At 34.0% G+C, this 19,888-nt stretch overlaps 1 protein-coding gene across 4 annotated transcripts in view; it reads left to right on the top strand.

Annotated features, from left to right (window-relative positions):
* The window catches only part of CACNA2D1 (calcium voltage-gated channel auxiliary subunit alpha2delta 1), a 360,232-nt gene that overhangs the window by 272,434 nt on the left and 67,910 nt on the right, over window positions 1-19,888 (top strand). For all 4 annotated transcript variants that reach the window (XM_058023720.1, XM_058023719.1, XM_058023722.1 and 1 more), the window contains exons 11-12: window positions 6,016-6,174; window positions 10,858-10,962. In XM_058023720.1, the coding sequence (XP_057879703.1) occupies window positions 6,016-6,174; window positions 10,858-10,962 (264 nt within the window). The remainder of the gene's footprint in view (window positions 1-6,015; window positions 6,175-10,857; window positions 10,963-19,888) is intronic.

The following is a 19,888-nucleotide window of genomic DNA, read 5'->3' as shown; positions in this document are numbered from 1 at the left end:
GATATTCTTCTCAGTACTTGAATAGGCTTCTTATAACTTCTCTACCATGTATCTGTAGGATTGTACTGAATACTGTCTGTACATAAATCATAGAATAAGAGAAATAAGTTATTCTATAGCAAGGTATGAATGGTGAACTTTGATATCACATATTATTTTCTCTCACGTCAAATTACAAACCTTTATTGCTTGAACTACCTCAGATTTTCTGTGTACTGAGAATTTACATGGGAATAAAACTTGGCAAATTGCCTTCATTCTATTCTCTAAATGGGTTCTGATAAATATTTATAATGTCTTCTCACTGCTCAAATACAGATTCTAACTGGCCTTATTCAAGATTCAGTTATTCTTGGGATTAACCCTGAAATCCTATTACCAAGCCTAAAGCAGCAGGGGAAGAAAAAAAAATGGGAAAAAAATGACAAAGCCGGATTTAGCTACAAAATGAAAGCCTGGTGAAATCAGATCTATTTCACTATTGCTCATTTAATACGTATGGATACAACTGGGTCACCAAGCTGATTTAGCCATGAGGTAGAAATAGCATAGCAACAAACCAAACCTCAGCAGACTGAAAGTCAACAGCAGTACTATGAATAAGTCTTTAGCAAAGTCATTATATTTTCCTCAACTTTCAGTTTTCCTGGAATGATGTTATTGATTTATTAATCAATTGGGATTTTCGTTTCTTAAATGTGTTTTGTTTCTAGAGCAAGTTTAAGTGTAGAATCTGCTGCTTGGTTCAAGTTTGCATTATTTTCTGTAAAAGATAAAGATTTATGAATGTTTAAAAATGCACCACTTTCATGCAGTTTAAGTCAGGTTCTCATTTCATGTCAGAAAATTTTGGAAAGGGAGATTTTTGTTGGTTTTGGGGTTTTGTTTTTGTTTGGGTTTTTTGTTTGTATGGTTTCAATTATTTTTGTTTGGTTTGGTTTCAGGTTGTTTGTTTGTTTGTTTTTTGTTTGGTTTGAGGTTGATTTGGTTTGTTTTTTTAATTTTATTATTAACTTACAAATGCAATTCCAGAAGATTCTGATTAAACATGATATGTTGGATCAATAGATGTAAGTAAACAAACTGACAGAAAAGGGAGGCAATAGGTAAGGATAATTATGAAAATCTGAAGTTTTACAAAGATCTGGTCCTACATGCCTTATGTAATCACTTCTACAGATTTTGGAGGCACAGAAGAACATTTAGAAATCTGGTTTACAGCTTTCTCAAAGCTGGTTTACAGCTTTTCCATAATTTTTGTCCTCCTAGATTCGGGACCTCCTGTGTTCAAGATGTGGAAATTTGCCTTAAGGAGGAACCATAGATTTTAATATTTGTGTTTCTTCAATCATTTAGAACATGAATATATTTTATTGGTTGAGTTTAAATGAAAATTTTATGCTAGTTACAGAAAGCACCAATGTCCTCCACCAGAAATGTAAAATCCCGAGTTTCATGGTCCTTTTAAGATCAGTTCAACTCTTTTTGTTTTAGTGCCACCTAGTGACTAAAACTTGAAAACTTTTTTGAAGTTTTCGATTTATTGGCCTTTGGTTTTGCATTTTGCTGTGATGAGATGATTTACACAAGATTTTGTTATTTTCAAATGTTATTTTCAAGATTTTGTTATTTTCAACTGAATCACAGAGTTCATGCTGAATTCTGATACTTTCGTCCTTCATTTCAGATGCTTTCTCCAGATTTTTTTTCTTTTTCACCCTCCCATCTTTTTCCACATACTGCCCTCTTAATGAAAACACCTGTCTGTAAGGTCTTGTTATTCATTCTTTGACCTGCATATCTACAAAGTGGAACAGATATAGGAAATCAATCAATATTTCTGTTTTAATTTCCTTGAATTCCCCAATAACCTCATGTTGTGGTAGCAATTTTAGTGATTTTATTAGAAGGATTTCCAGGTTGTGATTGTGTAAAAGAGGAGGCTTTTAGCAGTGCTTAAGTAACTATTTTGGAATTAGAAGAGGTTTTCAGAATGATGGCCTCCTATTTTCTATAATTTCAGCTCTTGGGGATTGCAGAGATCCATGGGGCTGGAGGAGCCCACACCTCAGTGGAGCTACTCAAGGGAGGGGAATTTAAATCAAGCATTTAAATCTTATGCTGCACTTCTGTGTAGTTTTTCACTGTTTTTTTTCACTTGGTTTTCTCAAGTTGATCCTCTTTTGAATCAGAAGAGAAAGTCCTTGTAAGACTGTCACATTGGTATTTCTGTTTCAGACCTTCTCCAGAATGACAAAGCTCAAGCAGCAATAGGCTCAAAGCCCTTCATTTGGACTTTCATGTAAAGTTGAATTGGTTTTCTTCTCTCTCAGGTTATTGAGTTGCCCCATATATGCCCAGAGATTGTACTGGTGGTCTGAGGTCAATGAGATTGAGCTCTCTTGAGACTTTTTGTGCCCCATCAGCAGGCTTAGTTATTCCTGCCCAAACCTGTGAGGAGGAGGTCTTAATTTCCTCAGAGCAGAGGATTGTTCTGGGACATCCCAGAGGTGGAGAATGCAATAGGATATAAATAAATGGGGTAGTGAGAAATAATCCAGTGGAAACTGCATCTAGATCCTATACCTTGCAGGTATAATTACAAGACAGATTTAATTATATTAATACTTCATGAAGCTTTAAAATAAAAAGCTCAAGGTTATCCTGTTTTCCTTGATTTACAGCAGTTATGTTGCAAGCCTCTCTCATTTTAGCTTAGATAAGGAATAAGCTTTTCATGTACTTGAAAAAATAGAAGCTGTCATTGGTGGTGACAGACTCTATAGGGTGACTTTACATTTGAACAATTGAATGGTTTCCCTCAAATGTCATATTTTGTTTTGTAAATGAATCACTGAGGCCACAACATCATAAAAAAGCCCCATTCATTTCCTTCTTTCTGATAGCACTTTTGTTGCATATTTACTGCAATAATTAGAGGGAATGCCAGGCTGATAAATACCCAACTGTCATATTTCATATAGATATACTGAGAATAATTTGTTTAATAAGGTATGAATTGTAATTACCTTAATTTTACACCTTTGATAGGATTTGATTTTGTAAGAACATGGACTTTCTGAAATGGCTCTGGTTTTTGAGAGCTTTAATGTTCTTTCTTCAGTTGAATCCTAAGTGATTGTGTTTTCAAGAAATCTTGTCAACTTGAAATAAGCACTATTATGGTACTTGAGGGTCAGACAATGTGACCAGTAATCAATAAAGGGTTACAGGAGTTATTTTGGCTTGTAAATTAAGATATGTAAATTTTTACAAATCTTAATGAGTAAAAACTAATAGTGCCACTATTGCTATTATGTTTCATATGAGCATAGCTAAAAGCTGGCTCAGTATGGCTAACTCTGAGTTTTGAATGGTCCTGGTGTTTGCCATGTATAAAAAGTCAGTTTTAAGGATATTCTGGTTTACAGTTGAAATCCTTCCATTACTTCAGTGCTTTCCTGGAGTTAAGATTAATTAAATTCATCCCTGAATTTTCTTTCCTTCTTCACCAGCATTTCATCAGTCAGATTTGAACCTTGCCTTCATCTCCTAGCAAACAGGGAAATGTTCATTCTGGAGGATTTCTGTTCCATCGAGTGATTCCTTCACCGAATCACAAACTCTGCTCCTCTGCCTCTCTGACTGGCACTGACATTAATGTTGACTGATGCCTCTGCAAACAGCTGGCTCATACATTTGCTTAATTAAATTAGAGCATTTGCAGACTTTGGTTGATGTAAGTCTCCATGCTACAAATGTGTCATTTCTCTCCTTCATTTTACATCAGCATTTGTGCATCTACAGATGCAGACGCTTTGGTTTGACCCTTTGTTCACTTTACAGAGTGTGTGAGTGCAATGCAGTTTAGTATATAAGTGCAGTACAGCAGTTTCCCTGTCAGCTGCCTGCACAGTTTGAACCAGTATTCCTTAAAATATTTTAAAAATCATTTCTATAGCCATAATTACCAATCCATGTGCTGGATACGTCCTGGCCTTCTTAGAAATAATTATCCTGGTATATTTCCAGGACTGCTTGCAAGTGACGAAGATTGGCAGTTTCATGTTAGTGACATACCAGGGAGAAATTTTCTCTTGTCACTAAATTTTCACTTGAATGTCTAAACTGCTGTTTTTATAGCCAAAACAAGGCATGTACAGGCCAAAGGACTGATCTTAGGATTTATTTTATATTCATTTATTAAATAATTTCTATATAATATCACTGGTGAAGTGATATTATATAGCTACTAGTGATATATATATATATATATATATATGTATATATATGTAGAGAGAGATCTATATATATACTAGATATATAGTGAAAACACTGAAGAAGTGTTTTCACTTTATTTTTTCAGATGAAATTGACTTTTGTAGGGCTGAACTGCCTACTAGATAATTTTTTTTTGGTTTTTTTGTTTTTTTTTTTTTTTACTTTCCTGATAAAATTTCTGTACTTTTACTCCAACTCAAAAATTGAATTGGTTTTCAGGCCTTGTCTTTATAAAATTACATTATGTTTGTAATTATCCTATCACGGCTATAAATTTAGGGTGAGGCAAACTCAAATAATTCCACAACACAGTAACTGTTTTCACTTCCACATGGTTTATGTCTCCAATAATCATTAGGTGATTTACTGATTAGTTCTATAAGAAACTTTTATTGGAAGCACCATTGTATGTGTCAGAGTTTTGCAGCAGAGTGAAGTAGTTACAGTTGTGTGATCATCTCATGGTTTTGTTTAAGCAGCAAAACAGGTTGGGTTGTTTTGGTCCCAAAAGCATTCATTTTTGGGCAATACAGAATGTATTAAAAACATACAGTTCTTAATGATCATATTTCTTAATAACATGAATTGAAATACTAGGCGTTATTAAAAATGGTTAAGAATATTAATCCTTTTATCCTTTTTAAGTTTTGTTTGTTATAAGTGTCGTACACTTACAGGTTGGTATTTGCTGATGAAAACACTTCTCTTTCTGTACTTTATGCCTGGTACTCAGTGATTTATTTTAGACATTTAAGTAGATGAGTATTTATTGAAACCTGTGACTTTATTTACCTTTTATCTACAGAACACTATTGAAATAGTTAGCAATAGTGAGATTTAAGCCAGTGAGGCTTGATTTTTAAGTTATTTTAAAGCTTTGCACCAGGCTGACAGCATAAAATTACATTTATGTTTACTTTCACAGAACATCCATAATCAGGAATAGGCATAAAAATCTGCTTTCAGTCAAAATGTAAATTGTGAGATCTGTATTTTAGTATACGTGAATACATGTATATTTATACAGAGACAAATTTAAAAGCAGCCTTAAACTGATTTCCACTTGTGCAGACAACATTTTGCACTTAAATTTCTGTGTATGTTTTTACATAATGTCAGAATATCGTATAAATTACTTTTCAGGGAGTAGTCTTTATAGATATGTGAGTAAGACAGTAGAAATATGTGTTTTCTCGAGACACAAATTTCTATTGCTATCATCAGTACTCTCATATTTGCAGCTGTACTCTCCTGTGCTTCCAAGAGTATATTTTGTTTTCCATAATTTATATATACCAATTGAGTCTGATCTGCAAGTTACATTGTAAAACACCAAACTAATTCATGCAATATGCATAACCTGATAACTCAATCAATATTTTTCAGGGGGTTAAAAAAGGTAAAATATATCTTTATCTATTTTTTTAAATTTCCACAAGTCTGCATTTCTAAGTTTGATTTCTTTATGTAAACTTGAAACAAAATTTGTGTGATTTTTTCCACTATAGTAGATTTTTTTGGGTTGCCACAGAGTGAAGCATCAAATACCTGTTTTTGAAAATAAAAATTCGTTTTGGATTCTCCAGTCACTACTGGTTGCTCTCAACATAGTGGAAATGAAAATTTAGGTTTGACGTTCTTTATTGGATAATCCAGAAAACATAAATATTTAATTATACAATACACACAGAAAAGAAAATTAACTGTCTAATACTATTTCTGTTTATTTTGCAGTTTAATAACAATGCTCAGAATGTCAGTTGCTTTAATCATCTTGTCCAAGCTAATGTGAGGAACAAGAAGAAACTGAAAGAAGCTGTCTATAAAATCTCTGCTAAAGGAATTACAGATTACAAAAAAGGCTTTAGCTATGCTTTTGAACAGCTGCTAAATGTAAGTATTGAAGCAAGATCTGTCTGTTGTCAAGTGAAGGAGAATTGGAATATTCAGCAGGCCTCTGCATGCTCCTTCATTGTGTAACTAAGTGGTACAAGTGCAAACCTATATTTGGCAAGTAAACTTATCCCAACAATGTTTTATTCCTTGCAGGTTTCCCAGCAGGTTGCTAAGACTTTGGAATTAATTTGGTTTTCAATCTGTTGTGCTGTTTTACTTCATTCATTCAGCTGGTTTTTCATTTAACATGTGATTCACAGTTGACACATACTTGTGGTAGTGGTTGACTTGCAGTTAATTTTAAAATGGAAAGATCTGTGTTACTGTGTTATTATTTCAATTTTACCTCATCATCGCCTAGCAATGCTTAGTTAACCTACAATTTCACACTTATTAGAAGTCATAAATACTTTACCATGGTTTGAGCAAGATAGGGGAAGAAAATGAATTAGTTAATAGAGGAATTCTAGGCACCTGATGATGCCTAAAGCATAGTACTCACTCACTGAGACTATTCGAATTCTTTTCTCTTTCTCATGTATAAAAAGAATAATTTCCTCAAAAATTAAAAGCATTGTTTCCATTTTTTAGATACATTGCACTTTCTAACCAGGCGCAGCTTTTTGAATAGTAATGTTTCCCGTTTATAGCAAATGTTTGGGTTTTATGAGTAAATTTTAAATGATTTATGTAGTTTTTAAAAAAAATAGTTCTACTTCTCACCTTCCTGAAGTAGGCATATTATATCTTAAGCCTTAGCTTAAATAAAGCTATATCACTTTACAGCAGGTAAGGTATAGCTTAAGTATTCTAATCCTTACTGGTTTTAGTTTTAGTTTTGTTTTGTTTTGTTTTTTTGTGGATTTTTTGGGTTTTTTGTTTGTGGTTATTTTAGCTTTTTTACTTTTTTTTCCCCCAATCTGCCAGATTCTGAAATTCAGGACACTTCCCTGACATTGTGTGTGCAGTTTAAAGCTAGATCTGATGTAAAAAAAATTATAGCCTTGTAAAATTTTGATGGAGAAAAAGAAAATGCAATGTTTTTATGGGAATTTTCTCAGTATACTAGTATTCAGATTAGCAGAAGGCTGTGGGGGGAAATGAGTGGGTGTCCTCTGCTGATGTGGTCTTATATAAAACCACTAACAGTATTTTGAAGTCTGTTGGACATTTTGGACCAGGCTGGGTGGCATTTTCCCCTGTTCTGCACCTGTTGACATCTTATGCATAGGGAACCAGGAAGAAAAGAAATTTTGCCAAATATGTTCCTCCTAACAATGATACTTGCTTAAAGATATGGATTTCATTTAGTGCAGCACCAGGTACATGCTTGGTGTACAGGAAACATTAACAAAAGCTGAACACAGGGGAAGCCTCAAACTGGAATTTTTGTAGGACTAAAATATTAAAAAATAATTGGAGACAAATGTTAAAGTGGGACCATCTCTTTTGTAGCTGGAGGCAGAAGCTGATTGGCCTCGCATGATCTCTGCAAGACTAGAAGTTATGGCTGGACATTGTGGGTTGCACAAGTTTATGGATATATGCTCATCCTCTCCAAATATTGCCAAATCTGTTAAGCAGGAAGTGTAAAGGGCTGGTGAGGGGTTCAGGCCAAGGCTCTGGTGACAAGGCAATATAATATTATGGTATAATACAGGCTTAAATAAATAATTAAAAATATACTTTGGGATAGTTGTCAGTAATATGAATTCAATTAATCCAATTGCTTTTAGGTCCATATAAATGCAGTATTGCTCAAATTTTCAAATTAATTTTGTGGGTACTGTTTCTGGATGACAATTATTTCGAACAATTTTCCAGTATAACAAATTAATGTTAGGTACCATGAAAAAGTTGCTGCTTCATGTGTTTCTAAATGGAAATAGACATTCAAGTTTTTTCAGCATAAGTATAATTCATGTGATTAATGATAATCTGGGTTTATATAGAATTTTCATATTATTATTTGTTACATTAAGGTGCTTCTTTGAAAATCATAATACTTCAGCTTCAGCAGTTCAGGAGGATTTTTTCCCTCATACTGTAATATGTATGGTTTCTTACAGAAAAATTAGTGAAAAATGCATTCTTGAAGTGTCATGTCACAAAATATAATTGTAACCTGCCACTTACAGAGTTAATTTTCAAGATGTGAAACTTGCTTAAAACAAAAGCAATTTTAGACGCAGTATAAAATGGATCGTGTCTTGCTTGCCTGTTTGAAAGAAAAAATGAGGCCTGTATCAAAGAGAAGAGAGAATTAAAAAATATTAAATAGCTCAATTCCTCTTCTATTCTTTTGTGATTATAGCTAAGAATCTATTTCTTGTACTGGGGGAGCTTCTGGGTAGACAACACATTCCCATTCAACTGTGGCCCATTGGACTGCTAAGGCAAACAAAAGTTCAGAAAAATTATGAAATTACAGCATCAGATTTTCACAATCTGTCATGGATTCACTCCCTGAGCCAGTATCTCTATTTTGGACCAAAAGAGGCTGGGGGGGGAGGAAGATGTGTTTTAAATTCCTTAAAGATCATCTGGTTCCAGCACCCCTGCCATGGACAGAGCATCTTTCACTAGACCAGGCTGCTCAGAGTTCTATTCAGCCTGGCCTTTAACAGTTACAGGGATAGGGTAGTACAATATGATTTGAATTGATTCATGTTCAGCTTTCCAATAATGTTTGGAGGCTAAAATCTTGGATATTTTTTTCTGTGACATTAGCGTCTTTAATGTTTAAACAATGTAATGTAAGTAATGTCCTTCTCTAAGTATGAGGAAATGAGAGGAAACTGCTTTTTTTGTGATACTGTGATATGCTCAGTAAGCCACAGAAAAGTCCTGCTTTAGTCAGTGAAAACAAAGCCTAGCTCAAGTTTCCATTGCCCATAGTACTGCTTCTTTCAAAATCCCTAGAAAACTTCCATAATATGAGCAAAGTTTGGTCCCCTTCTTTGTCTCTCTGATATTATTTTGGTCTATATATTAAATCACTGTAGATGTAGGTGAATTTCTTTATTTATGAGGGATACAACCCTACTTTTATTACATTTTTGATATTGAGAAAATTGCAGCCCAAAGCAGTATCTTGCAAGTTATATTTCACGAGCGAAAAATGGTCATAAATTATTTAATCCCAACTGAAACACAGCGTGCTGACGAGGCTGGAGAAAAGGTATTGATATATAGCCAGGTTTTATATGTTGTTACATGTAAGGGATACTGGGCTAAATTCTTTGGGCTTGAATTTTTATTTTTTTTTTCACAAATTATTAGATTTGAAAGTAATAATAGTAGGAAAAGAAGTAATTCTTCACTGAATATTTAGCAAAAATTAGACCAATGAGTAGAATGAAAAGTGGCAGAGGGGAGTGGGATCATCACACCTGACCAGCCTGTTGTAGCCACAAAGAGTAAAGCAGGAGGGAACTGTGGACTTTGTAAGAACAACTCTCCTATTTATCTTCCTGACTCTGTAGTAAATTCGTAGAGCAAAATTGAGGCTCGTGGAAGGTGAAGTTGAATTTATTTCTCTGGATCTCTAAGGGTTTTACTCAGTCACATCCAGCTACTCAGAAGTATCAAGGTGCCATTTGTATGCAACACAAAGGGCAAGGAATGGCTGCAAAAGCAATAAGCAATTTGCTTTAGACTAGAGTTTTAACTTTTAGAGAATGAAAAGGAGCCAAAATTCATGCTCACTGCTATTGATTGGGCTGTGGAACAATGTTGTTATTTCTTTGCATAACACACTGCCTTTTTCTCAGGGGCTTTACTAGTTACATTGATGAATTAGGAGTCAGAGAGGCTTCTTCTTAATTGTATTTCAGGCTTGCTCTCCAGAAATAATGGAACATGCTCCATTTTTCAGCTCTAAGATGCAACATAATTGCAAAAGTAGGTGATGGAGAGATTTTAATAATCTTAGTGGCCATATCTTGGCTACAATATATTATGTAAACCCTATTCTAAAATACATTTCTAAAGATTAGCTATTCACTTGAGAGTATTAATAATTTTAAGAACAACATGAAAGAATTAAAGATTTGGAAGATGAAGCCAAATTTAAGGAAATATGACAATAATATTTTGAAGGGTATAAGGTGGATATTCTGTAAGATGCTTAAATTAACAGAGTTTTTATTCAAGCTGTCAGCAAGTTGGAAAGTTTTTGTGAATAGGAGTTAAACAGAAAAAAATAATCATATTCAGTAATTCATTACATGTCCATTGTTCCCTAATTTCCACAAGGAAAGTAATGATAAGGGAAAAAAAATGTAAGGAGGAGAAAAGAGAAAAAATATTTTGATATCCCCACTGTGCAAGTGTCATGCAGAACATATGACAAGGAACACTGGGGTTGATGTGATGAGTATGAGCTGAGCTCTCCTTGTGTTTGTGGAGGTGACAGGAACCAGCAAATCCCCATTCCACTCTGTTGGGCCCGGTCTGAAGTGACTCATATTGAAGTATTATAGAACAGAAAAGTAGCTTTGGTTTATTTTATTTTATTTTTTGTTCAGTGAGGGGTATTGTATGAAATTCTAAAAGATTTATGCTTTGACATTACCATGATAAAATAGTAAGTGTGTAGCTATAAAAGCCATCAGATATAATAGTTGTTATTCCTTATAGCCTGAAATGTAAAAATTCTTCTGTTTGTATCTCCTACAGCACAGTGTCTCCAGAGCTAACTGCAATAAGATTATTATGCTGTTTACAGATGGTGGTGAAGAAAGAGCACAGGAAATTTTCCACAAATATAATGAAGACAAAAAAGTAAGTGATATATGAAAAATTTTATTGTATGAAACATAACAGCATAAATGTATAAAGTACTTTAAAAAAGCTTATTAGTATTGATCCTCAGGACACTAAAATCTTTTTTGAATCTATAACATTTATTTGAAAAATCATAAAATATATTTAATGTTTTACACTTTGTGACTCATTGTTCTCAAGTGATGCAGAACTGTACTGTAAACCATAAAGAACTCAACTTTCTATTGGCACTTTTCTTGCAGTACTGTAATCCATGAATTATCCAGCAGAAACCTAGGTAGTTAAATGACAGGATATCTGTATCTCTGTCTTCTCACAGCAAATATCTTCTATGTGCTTTTATTGTTTGCCAGGCAAAGGCAAATGAGAACTCAAGGTTAGAATCTGAATTTGAATAATTTGGGCTGGAACAAACCCACATTTTTCCCAGTGAGGCTAATTATACCTTTGAATGTCTTAGCAAGATGTGGGATGGCTTTCTGTTGATGAAATTTGATCTGTGGTTAAAGCACAATTATGGCATTGACATGAGAATCCTTGGATGAGTTCTCTTGTTTAGATAAAATTGGATTATTAGCTGTGCTGGTTTTGGGTTTAATTTTTGAATCAAATCAAATTTCTGGTCTGGCTTTTGCATACTTAAAGATTTAAAAATGCAGGAATGTGTGCATGATATATAGCAGATTATAAAGTTGTTTCCTATTAAATTTTAGTGAAAACTATTATTTATTATTATTAAAAGATTAATCATATTCCAAATAGAAATGGAGTATTAGCTGGATTCACACTGCAACTAGGCATTTACCTTTTCCAGTGCCTGGGGTTGTGCCTACATCTGTGGGGTTTTGTGAGTTATTTTTTGTTTTGTATTCAAAAAAAGCAGCTGAAAGTTAGAATGTGATTCATGAAGGCAGCTGCCTTGGATGTATATGCATGAAGCAGTGGAAGTATTTCATTGGAAATCTTCATATGTTTGAATTAATCCTTTCAAAAGTAGAGCTGGAGATGCAGTGCTCAATTTGTGTCTTGACCGGTGATTCAATCACTGATCTTGAATAATCATTTGGTGGCTGTTTTACAGTGGTGCTTCACACAGAATGATATGGTGGGGTTTAGGTAATCTTTGTGTCTGAGCTGAAAGGACTTTTCAAACTCTCAGTTAGGAAAGAGAATGGAAGTCGTAGCCATGTGTGATGCACATGGCTGTACTCTGAAAATAAACAGAGATTCCTCTTCAAATTTGGATAGTAGTAGATTACAACAACAGCCATCAGTTATTGGAAATACCCCCATAGGGGAGGAGATGTATGATTCATTTCTTATTATATTTTTTCATTTAATTTACTGTGTTAGGAGGAAACTGTAGTAAAATATTCAGTCCAAACAATAAAAGAGATTTGGAGGGCTGAGATTTTTGATTTTACTCACGTCATGCCTGATGGTTGATTATTCTGTGAAGTATAATAAATGAAATGTAGGATGTACTAATTTTAAATTATTATTTTACTGCAACCTTATAAACTGTAAATTTTCACTGCCAAGTGTTGGGATGGCTTTATGTATAATGTTAAATATACAACACTATGCACAGTCACTTTCTTGTTACCTCTTGGGAATGAAGTTTTGAGGGTTTTATTGCATACAGCAAATGTATAATGGTAATAATGGTCACTGTGTCTCTCTATATTATCATGGATAATTTAATGCATTGCCAATGCAATTCAAGGCACATTTTCTACATCTGTTTATGATATATGCATCTACAAGTTCAAATCTTAGTAAACTTCCAATTTGTAACTCGTCTAATGAAGCACTGGGTTGCTATATATCAGTCCTTGCTGGTTTTCTCCAAGGTGACATTGGAATTGCAGTACCAAGTTTATGCAGGTGGAATGTGAAGAACAATTTGCTTTCCCCTTATCTCTTTCAATCAGTAACAATCCTTGTAGTGTTGAAGGGAAATTCATGGTTAGAGAACATCTAATGAGACTGCACCACTAAATTCTTGTTTTGGAGTCACAATGAAATCTCCCAACATCTTTCATAACATTCTAATATTTTTAAAAATAAGCCTTATAAAAAATATGCTTGTGATAATGCTCTCCTTAGTAAGGCTACACTTGATTCCAGAATGATGACATGTGAGCTCTTTTGTTGTTGCCTCTGTATGTAATTTAATGTTAGTTCATTATCAGTAGAGAATAGCGTAATTGGTAGACAACATGAAAAATACACATGCACTTTTAATCTTGCTAAGTCACAATCACAAATATTGTGTTACCTTCTTAGATTGCAGAGTAGGCTGCTTTCTTATATTAAATGATGAGATTTTAAAGAGATGTGGGTGTAGTTTCTGTTGTCTTTATTGCAGTTAATTTATAATTTAGTTCATAAATATCCAGTGGATTTCAGACTATGTTGATATTTATCATTTGTAAAGGGACTATTCAAAATAAGGTGTTAAAAACTTTTCTGTGTTTTACAAAGAAGCAGTTCATGGTATAAATGTGTATCAGCATATGTCTCTTCTTGCCTGGCTCTGCATTTATTTGATCACTTGTCTTTGTGTTTTTGCATAAAGCATATAAAAGATGAATCTTTATTGTCTTATGTCACACTCAGTAACTTAGCACCACTGAGTTGTAAACTTACTTTCTTTTTCTTATACTAACAAAAGACCATTTCTTCAAATCTCTTAATCCTTGTTTCCATCTTCCTGATGTGAAATGGCTTCAGCTATATAAGTATTTTCTTTTTCATGTCAATTAATTTGTAAATCCATGCCATGAAAGAAGCTTGATTTTCAGCCCATCAAGTAACATGATTTAGTACACTCATTTGCAGTGTCCTTGGTGCAACCTTCAAGTTAAGTGAAATAATGCAATAAACACTTGAAAACTACTAAAAGAGAGCCTAGAATCTAGAAGCTGAAAAGTATTCCTTTTAAATTCAAAATTTTAATCTGTTTGAAATAGCATACAGATATATTTATAATAGTTTTCTGTCTGTATAAATAATTTACAGTGTGAATAAAAGGGTTATTATAAAACTTATGTAACACAGATTTGGGGAGGATCACTTATCTGTGTGAAGAGGAAAATCACAGTTGTGTTTCACCCTTGCATGCCTTTTTCCCTTTATAAAGCCAGATTTTATTGTCACATATTGCAACTACATGCTGAGCCTGATATTTAAAAACTGGCATGTTTACCTTTATGGTGACATTTGGGGCACTCACATTAAATGTGTAAAATACCACACATGCTCTAAATTTCAGGAATGAGGGTGCTAAATTTCATTTTATTTGCACTCCTCCTACAGATGGCTTCACTTGAAGATAGCAATATAAATTTAATTGAAATGTATGCCCTGTAGGCGTTTATCGTGAGAATTTTGGATCCAGGTTGAAAATAGAAAACCACAGATCTTTGGGGCAAGTTTTCCCCTTGGAATCTGTATTTGGAAAGATTGCTCAATTTACGTGAGTAGGAAAAGACCTTAAACATACCTCATGCACTTTTAGTCGTTTGAAGTTTTGTAGAATGGCAGAGGTTTGTGGGTTGGATTAACTGACCTGACAGAGGTGGGATTAGTCTGACCCCTCAGGTGGGAGCAGAACTATAAATTGGGTCTTATGTCCCATTCTCACAGCATTATCTTCCATAATTAATACAACCTCATTTTTTGGTAGATTTTTCTGACAGTATCATTTGAGGGGAAATGATGTGAAGAGAAGTTTTCCATCAGCTCAGTTCCATTAAGAATATCTGTGTGTGATGGGCACAGAACTGCTGCTGTTGCAGACATCCCATGGGAGAAAGCTCCAGCTTGCTGGAACTCCCCTGGGAAGCTTAGAGCTGCCGCTGTCTTCTTCCAAATGGGACACATTCAGCATGTCAATAGAGTGATAGAATGAAATATTTATGAGAGACAGTTTGTAAAACTTTCATTTAAAAAAAATAAATTAAAAAATAAAACCCACAAGCTTCCTCCTGTCATTACCAGTGGAGGCAACCATTTTCTTTTTTGGTTTCAATCCATTAGTGCATAATTGCAAGTCAATAAAACTAAAATCAAAATTATGTTATTTAGGCAGAGGTGTATGTATTGTTCTAGATGACTACAAAGGACCATCAAAAAAGTGACATTTCCACTTTGGGTAGCTGTGGAATTCTCATCAGGGGTCAGACTGACCAAATGTAACTTTATATGGTCACTTACAGAGCTTAAAAATTGAAACAGCATCTTTCACAACATCGGTGGCAGCTTTGAATAGAACTGAACAGCTGTCAGGGTGCATCCCAACAGGTTTGGCATTTCTGAGTGTGTGGTAGGCTTGTGACACAGGATATAACACAAAGTAATTAAATTAACAGTTGAACAAAGCTTGAGCTGGCTGGTTAAACTTGCTCCCCAGACCTTTTCCTAATCACTTCTGCCTTAAGAATCTGTCACCTTCCAGCTGTTATTTTACTTTATTGTATGTTCCATGATATGCACAAATAGTAAATCTAAAATATTCTGGGTGAAACTTTGGTCAGTACTCAAAAAATTCCATAATCCATTACTTTTTCTGTCAAAGTAAGAAGTGGAAACTGTTATTAGAGTATTCACAGAAGAAGAATCTTATTCTAAATGCAAATTACCTTTTATTTTTTCTTATCTCTTAGCTCCACTTATAAATTAAGGGTTTGCAATATACCTACTGTCCCAGTTTCTGGATTCCTTACATAAATTAATTCGACTACAAAAATGAATTTAAATACACCATGTCTTAGTCTCCCTGCTTTGACACTCATTACACAAATATGCTTTGGTAATTGTCAAGCTGCACAATACTAAGCTACGTAAGTCTTGAGTTTATAAATCCATGCAATAACAGTCTGGGGGTAAGATTAGTGTTGTTTTTGTTTTTTGGTTTTTTTTTTCAGTATGATATTAGGCACACATTTTTCCCCCATAAACTTAGATTTTGAACCACAATTACCTGATGGTTGTTGAAGATCTGTTTCCCTGCTAGGAATCTGAGTTCAGTGATTTTTAAGAAATTCTTTTTCAAAAATATCTATTCATTGTTCTTTCAGCAGTCATCTTCTCAGCTAGGCTACCATGTGTCCATGCCCTGGCAATGCTCTTGGATTACAGCAGCCTGCCCATCTTTCCTACATGATCTTTCACTGACTCTTTTATCTTTAGACATTACCAGACATCACCAAGCCTTTCTTGGAGACTTCAATAAAGAAATAATATCCATTATATTTTTTTTGTATTTTTTTCAATTTTCCATTCAGCCATTTCATCCCCTGTGCTGTTCTGTGTGTGGACACCTGGGTGAGCTCGCTGCAGACCCAAAGAGCTGCAGCAGAAAGTGCAGCAGGGCTGAGTGGGGCTCTTTTAGGAAGATCTGCTTGCAGAACCTTTACATGCATGTGTCTGCACACACATCTCCTGTTGATGTGAGTTTCTCTTTATGCTGCTGTTTCATTATGAGCATGATTCTAGGTTGCCACGTGGCGTTTTTATCTCCCATGCCTGATAAAAATCCATGTGGAGGTGTTGAGAACTGCAGAAGACTAATGAAAGTTTTAATATAGCTTTGTTGAAAAGTAACCTTATCAGTTTTATTAAATTCATGTGTATCTGTTACATAAAACCCAACTGGCAGCTTGTTCCCTTCAAATTTGGCATGGAGGAGGCTATTTGATACTTCTATTTTTGTTGATCTCCAATTCCAAACACTGTAGTAATAGCAATTGATTCAGTGCATCACATTGAGGTTGATGCTGCAGATGGCATAAAATGATTAATCAAGGCAACAGGGATAGATTATCAGTTAATATAGAAAGCACATTATGTTTGTTTTGGGACAAATGCAAGAGAGTCAGACTGCATTTTGCTTATTTATGCAAACAGAATGCTACATATGGCATAGCTGGTTGAGGCTAGACATCACTGGGTCTGTCCTGTCTCAGCCTCCCCACACATTAACTGTGCACTCATTCCTGGGAATTTGCAATTGCTGTGAAATGCCTTGTGATTTGATTATGTTCTCCTGTAATTCAAGAATTGGAGGTCTGGGACTTTCTGCAACAAGCCTTTTAATACCTAGGCCATGCCTAATGATGTTTATGTAACCTCTTATTTAAGGTATCCAGTTCCACAGCTCCCTTAGGTATTTACATTCTTCTATTTCAACAGCCACCTGTTTAGAAAGCTTTCCTCCATATCCTTAAGACAAAGTAGGCTTAGAGGGTTTAGGATTTCTTTTTTCTTTTCATTTTACATTCTTTAACAAGAACAACTAATTCCTATCATAATAATATCCCTTCCATTTTAGGAAACAATTTCTATGTTGAAATTTTCATCCAAGTTTGCTATGCAGCTTTTGTCTTGTCAACTAAACAAGTTAATTTCTTGTCAACTAAACAAGCTAATTTCTTTCAGATTAATTAAATGTGTATCTTAGATTATATTAATTATTTATTCTTTACATCCCTTTTGTGTATAAAGGCACATTGTCACTCTTGAACAGTGAGAGGAACTTAAATGGTATCAAGGGAACAGAGCATTATATATATACACACACACATATATATATATACACACACACACATATATATCTCTATATATATAGATATATATATAGATATAGATATAGATATAGATATAGATATAGATATAGATATAGATATATATGTATATATATACATATCTATACATGACAAATCCATGTCAGCATTTGGTTAAATATATCATAGAGAATAACTTACCATTTTGGAACTGTGTTATATTATTGAACCATATTTGTTTTATCTGCTTTATTCTGAATATTATTTCCCTAGATGTTTGGATTTTTTGTTGTAGGTTTTGTTGGTTTTTTGCTTTTAATAGTTCATCTTCAGTCTCAGTATCTGTGCTTGATTTTCCAAATCTTTTTAATCCTACATTACATCAAACTGTTTCTTCTTGTGTACTTAATGTTTTCCTTAATGTTTTCTTCTTCCTAAATTGCCATTTTTCTTTTAATCCTTCATTCTTTAGTTTATCTTCCTACATTACTCATTCAGCTAGCTAATTCTCTGTGTTAGTTGGAGTCAGTCTCTTAACCTTTTTTACTGTTATGAAACTTTCCTTTCCTTGTAATAAAAATATCTTCTTGATCTTACACTCAAATTATTTTCTTTCTCCTAGGTTTACAGATAATTTTGTTTTAAAATTCAAATATAAATTAACTGTTATTGGCATCTTCTAGAATAAGAAATTTTCCTAACCTGCTAAAAGATATTTAATAATTATGTCTCAAATTATAAGTTTATCTGCATGACCTTATATATTTAAAATATTTAGTTATAAATATTTTTCTATGCTTCGGGTGTTTATTAGGGGAAGTGGAATAAGTAAAAACTGGCTGTGATGAGTCAGTTGCAGACAACTAAGACAGAGAAGTTTTAAGTTGTTTTGCTGTAAGGACCACATAAGAATGGCTTACATTTCCCCTTCATTTAAAAATACAAAGAGTGAAAAAAATTTGAAAGTTAGGAATTGTTTTCTGCAGATAGAGAAGCCAAAAATGATGCAAGAAAAAAAATCCATTTATATGATTATGAGGATTAAGAGATGCTTTTATTTAAAATTGCCCATTCTGACATTGTATGATCACTGAGTCTGGAGTTTTTCAAAGTTTAACTTTACAACATTGGTTTAAAATGCAAATTTCTGGGAAGAAATTGCAGAATTTGCCCACTTAATAGAATACTCAATATAGCTAACGTGTTACAACTGAATAATATTTTAAAAATAATTAACTATTATTTATTGACTCTAAAACTTGATAGAAATCTTAGTTTATAAATGTTGTTTAGGCCGTCCCGGAGGTGGGCGTTGAGGATTTGTCTGTTAGTAGATGGAAAGGTTTGCCAATGCCCAGCTGGAAAAAGTGGACAGAGTGAAGAGTTTGTAGCTGGGCAGCTCCAAGAGGGAAACTGCAGAATAGAAATCTCTTTGGGGGGGCAAGAGAATAAGAGAACAGCTGAAACAATCAAAGGGTGGCACAAGCTGAATGCTTTCAGCAGCCTAAACAGGTGACAGGTTAAGAAGTTAAGAAAATAAAAATTAAAAAAAAAATGAAGTTACAATCCATTTGGATAGCAAGAAGTATGTGCTTATATATGCAAGAAGCATAACAGAGGCCAGGAATGTGAAATGAGAAGTTAGAGTACAAGTGAAGTAGGTGAATTGCCCATTTCACCCAGACAAGTGGAAACCTTGTGCAACTTCAGTGTAGAGTGTTAAAGATTGATACAGATGTTGTAAGGAGGGGTTGCTTTTTAGGAGACAACATCAGCACATGAGATGCAAGAGCTCTGTTTGAGGAGCCTTATCCAGAGTAAGAACTACTAAATGTCACTTAGAAGGTCTTTTTCTAAAGCATTTTGCAAAAATATTGCACCCTTTATTTTGAAAAAAACATGAGAAAAAGTAATCTTACAAGTAGGGAATGAGTCTGCTGGTAAATAGAAAATACCCCAGTCTCTGCTTAGAAAGAGACTTGAATTCAGAATCCTGATTAGTCTCAAAGAAAAGGCTAAAATCTGCTCTGTCATATCTCCAGGAAGTCAGAGTTATATTCTCAAATATTTTGCATGGTACAGGATAGAATTTAATATGTAGAAATGAATGTGCTATAACAATATGTTGTCTATAATAGAAGAACAAGCAACTGACTTTGCAATCTTGTACTTACATGGTGAGGGAAGTATGAGCTTCTAATTATTTTAAGGTTTTCACAAACATTTTTGTAGGCTTAAACAACAGAGCTCTAAAAATAGAGGAAAAAAAGAACCCCAAAAATATTTTTTTTTTCAGAAGAGAATCAGTTCCTATATGTAGTCTTTGAATTCTTATCCTATTATGTACCTCCATT

The sequence above is a fragment of the Melospiza georgiana genome, chromosome 4 (assembly GCF_028018845.1).
Source record: "Melospiza georgiana isolate bMelGeo1 chromosome 4, bMelGeo1.pri, whole genome shotgun sequence".
NCBI classification, from domain to species: Eukaryota; Metazoa; Chordata; class Aves; order Passeriformes; family Passerellidae; genus Melospiza; species Melospiza georgiana.
This window is presented reverse-complemented; position numbering and strand designations above follow the sequence as displayed.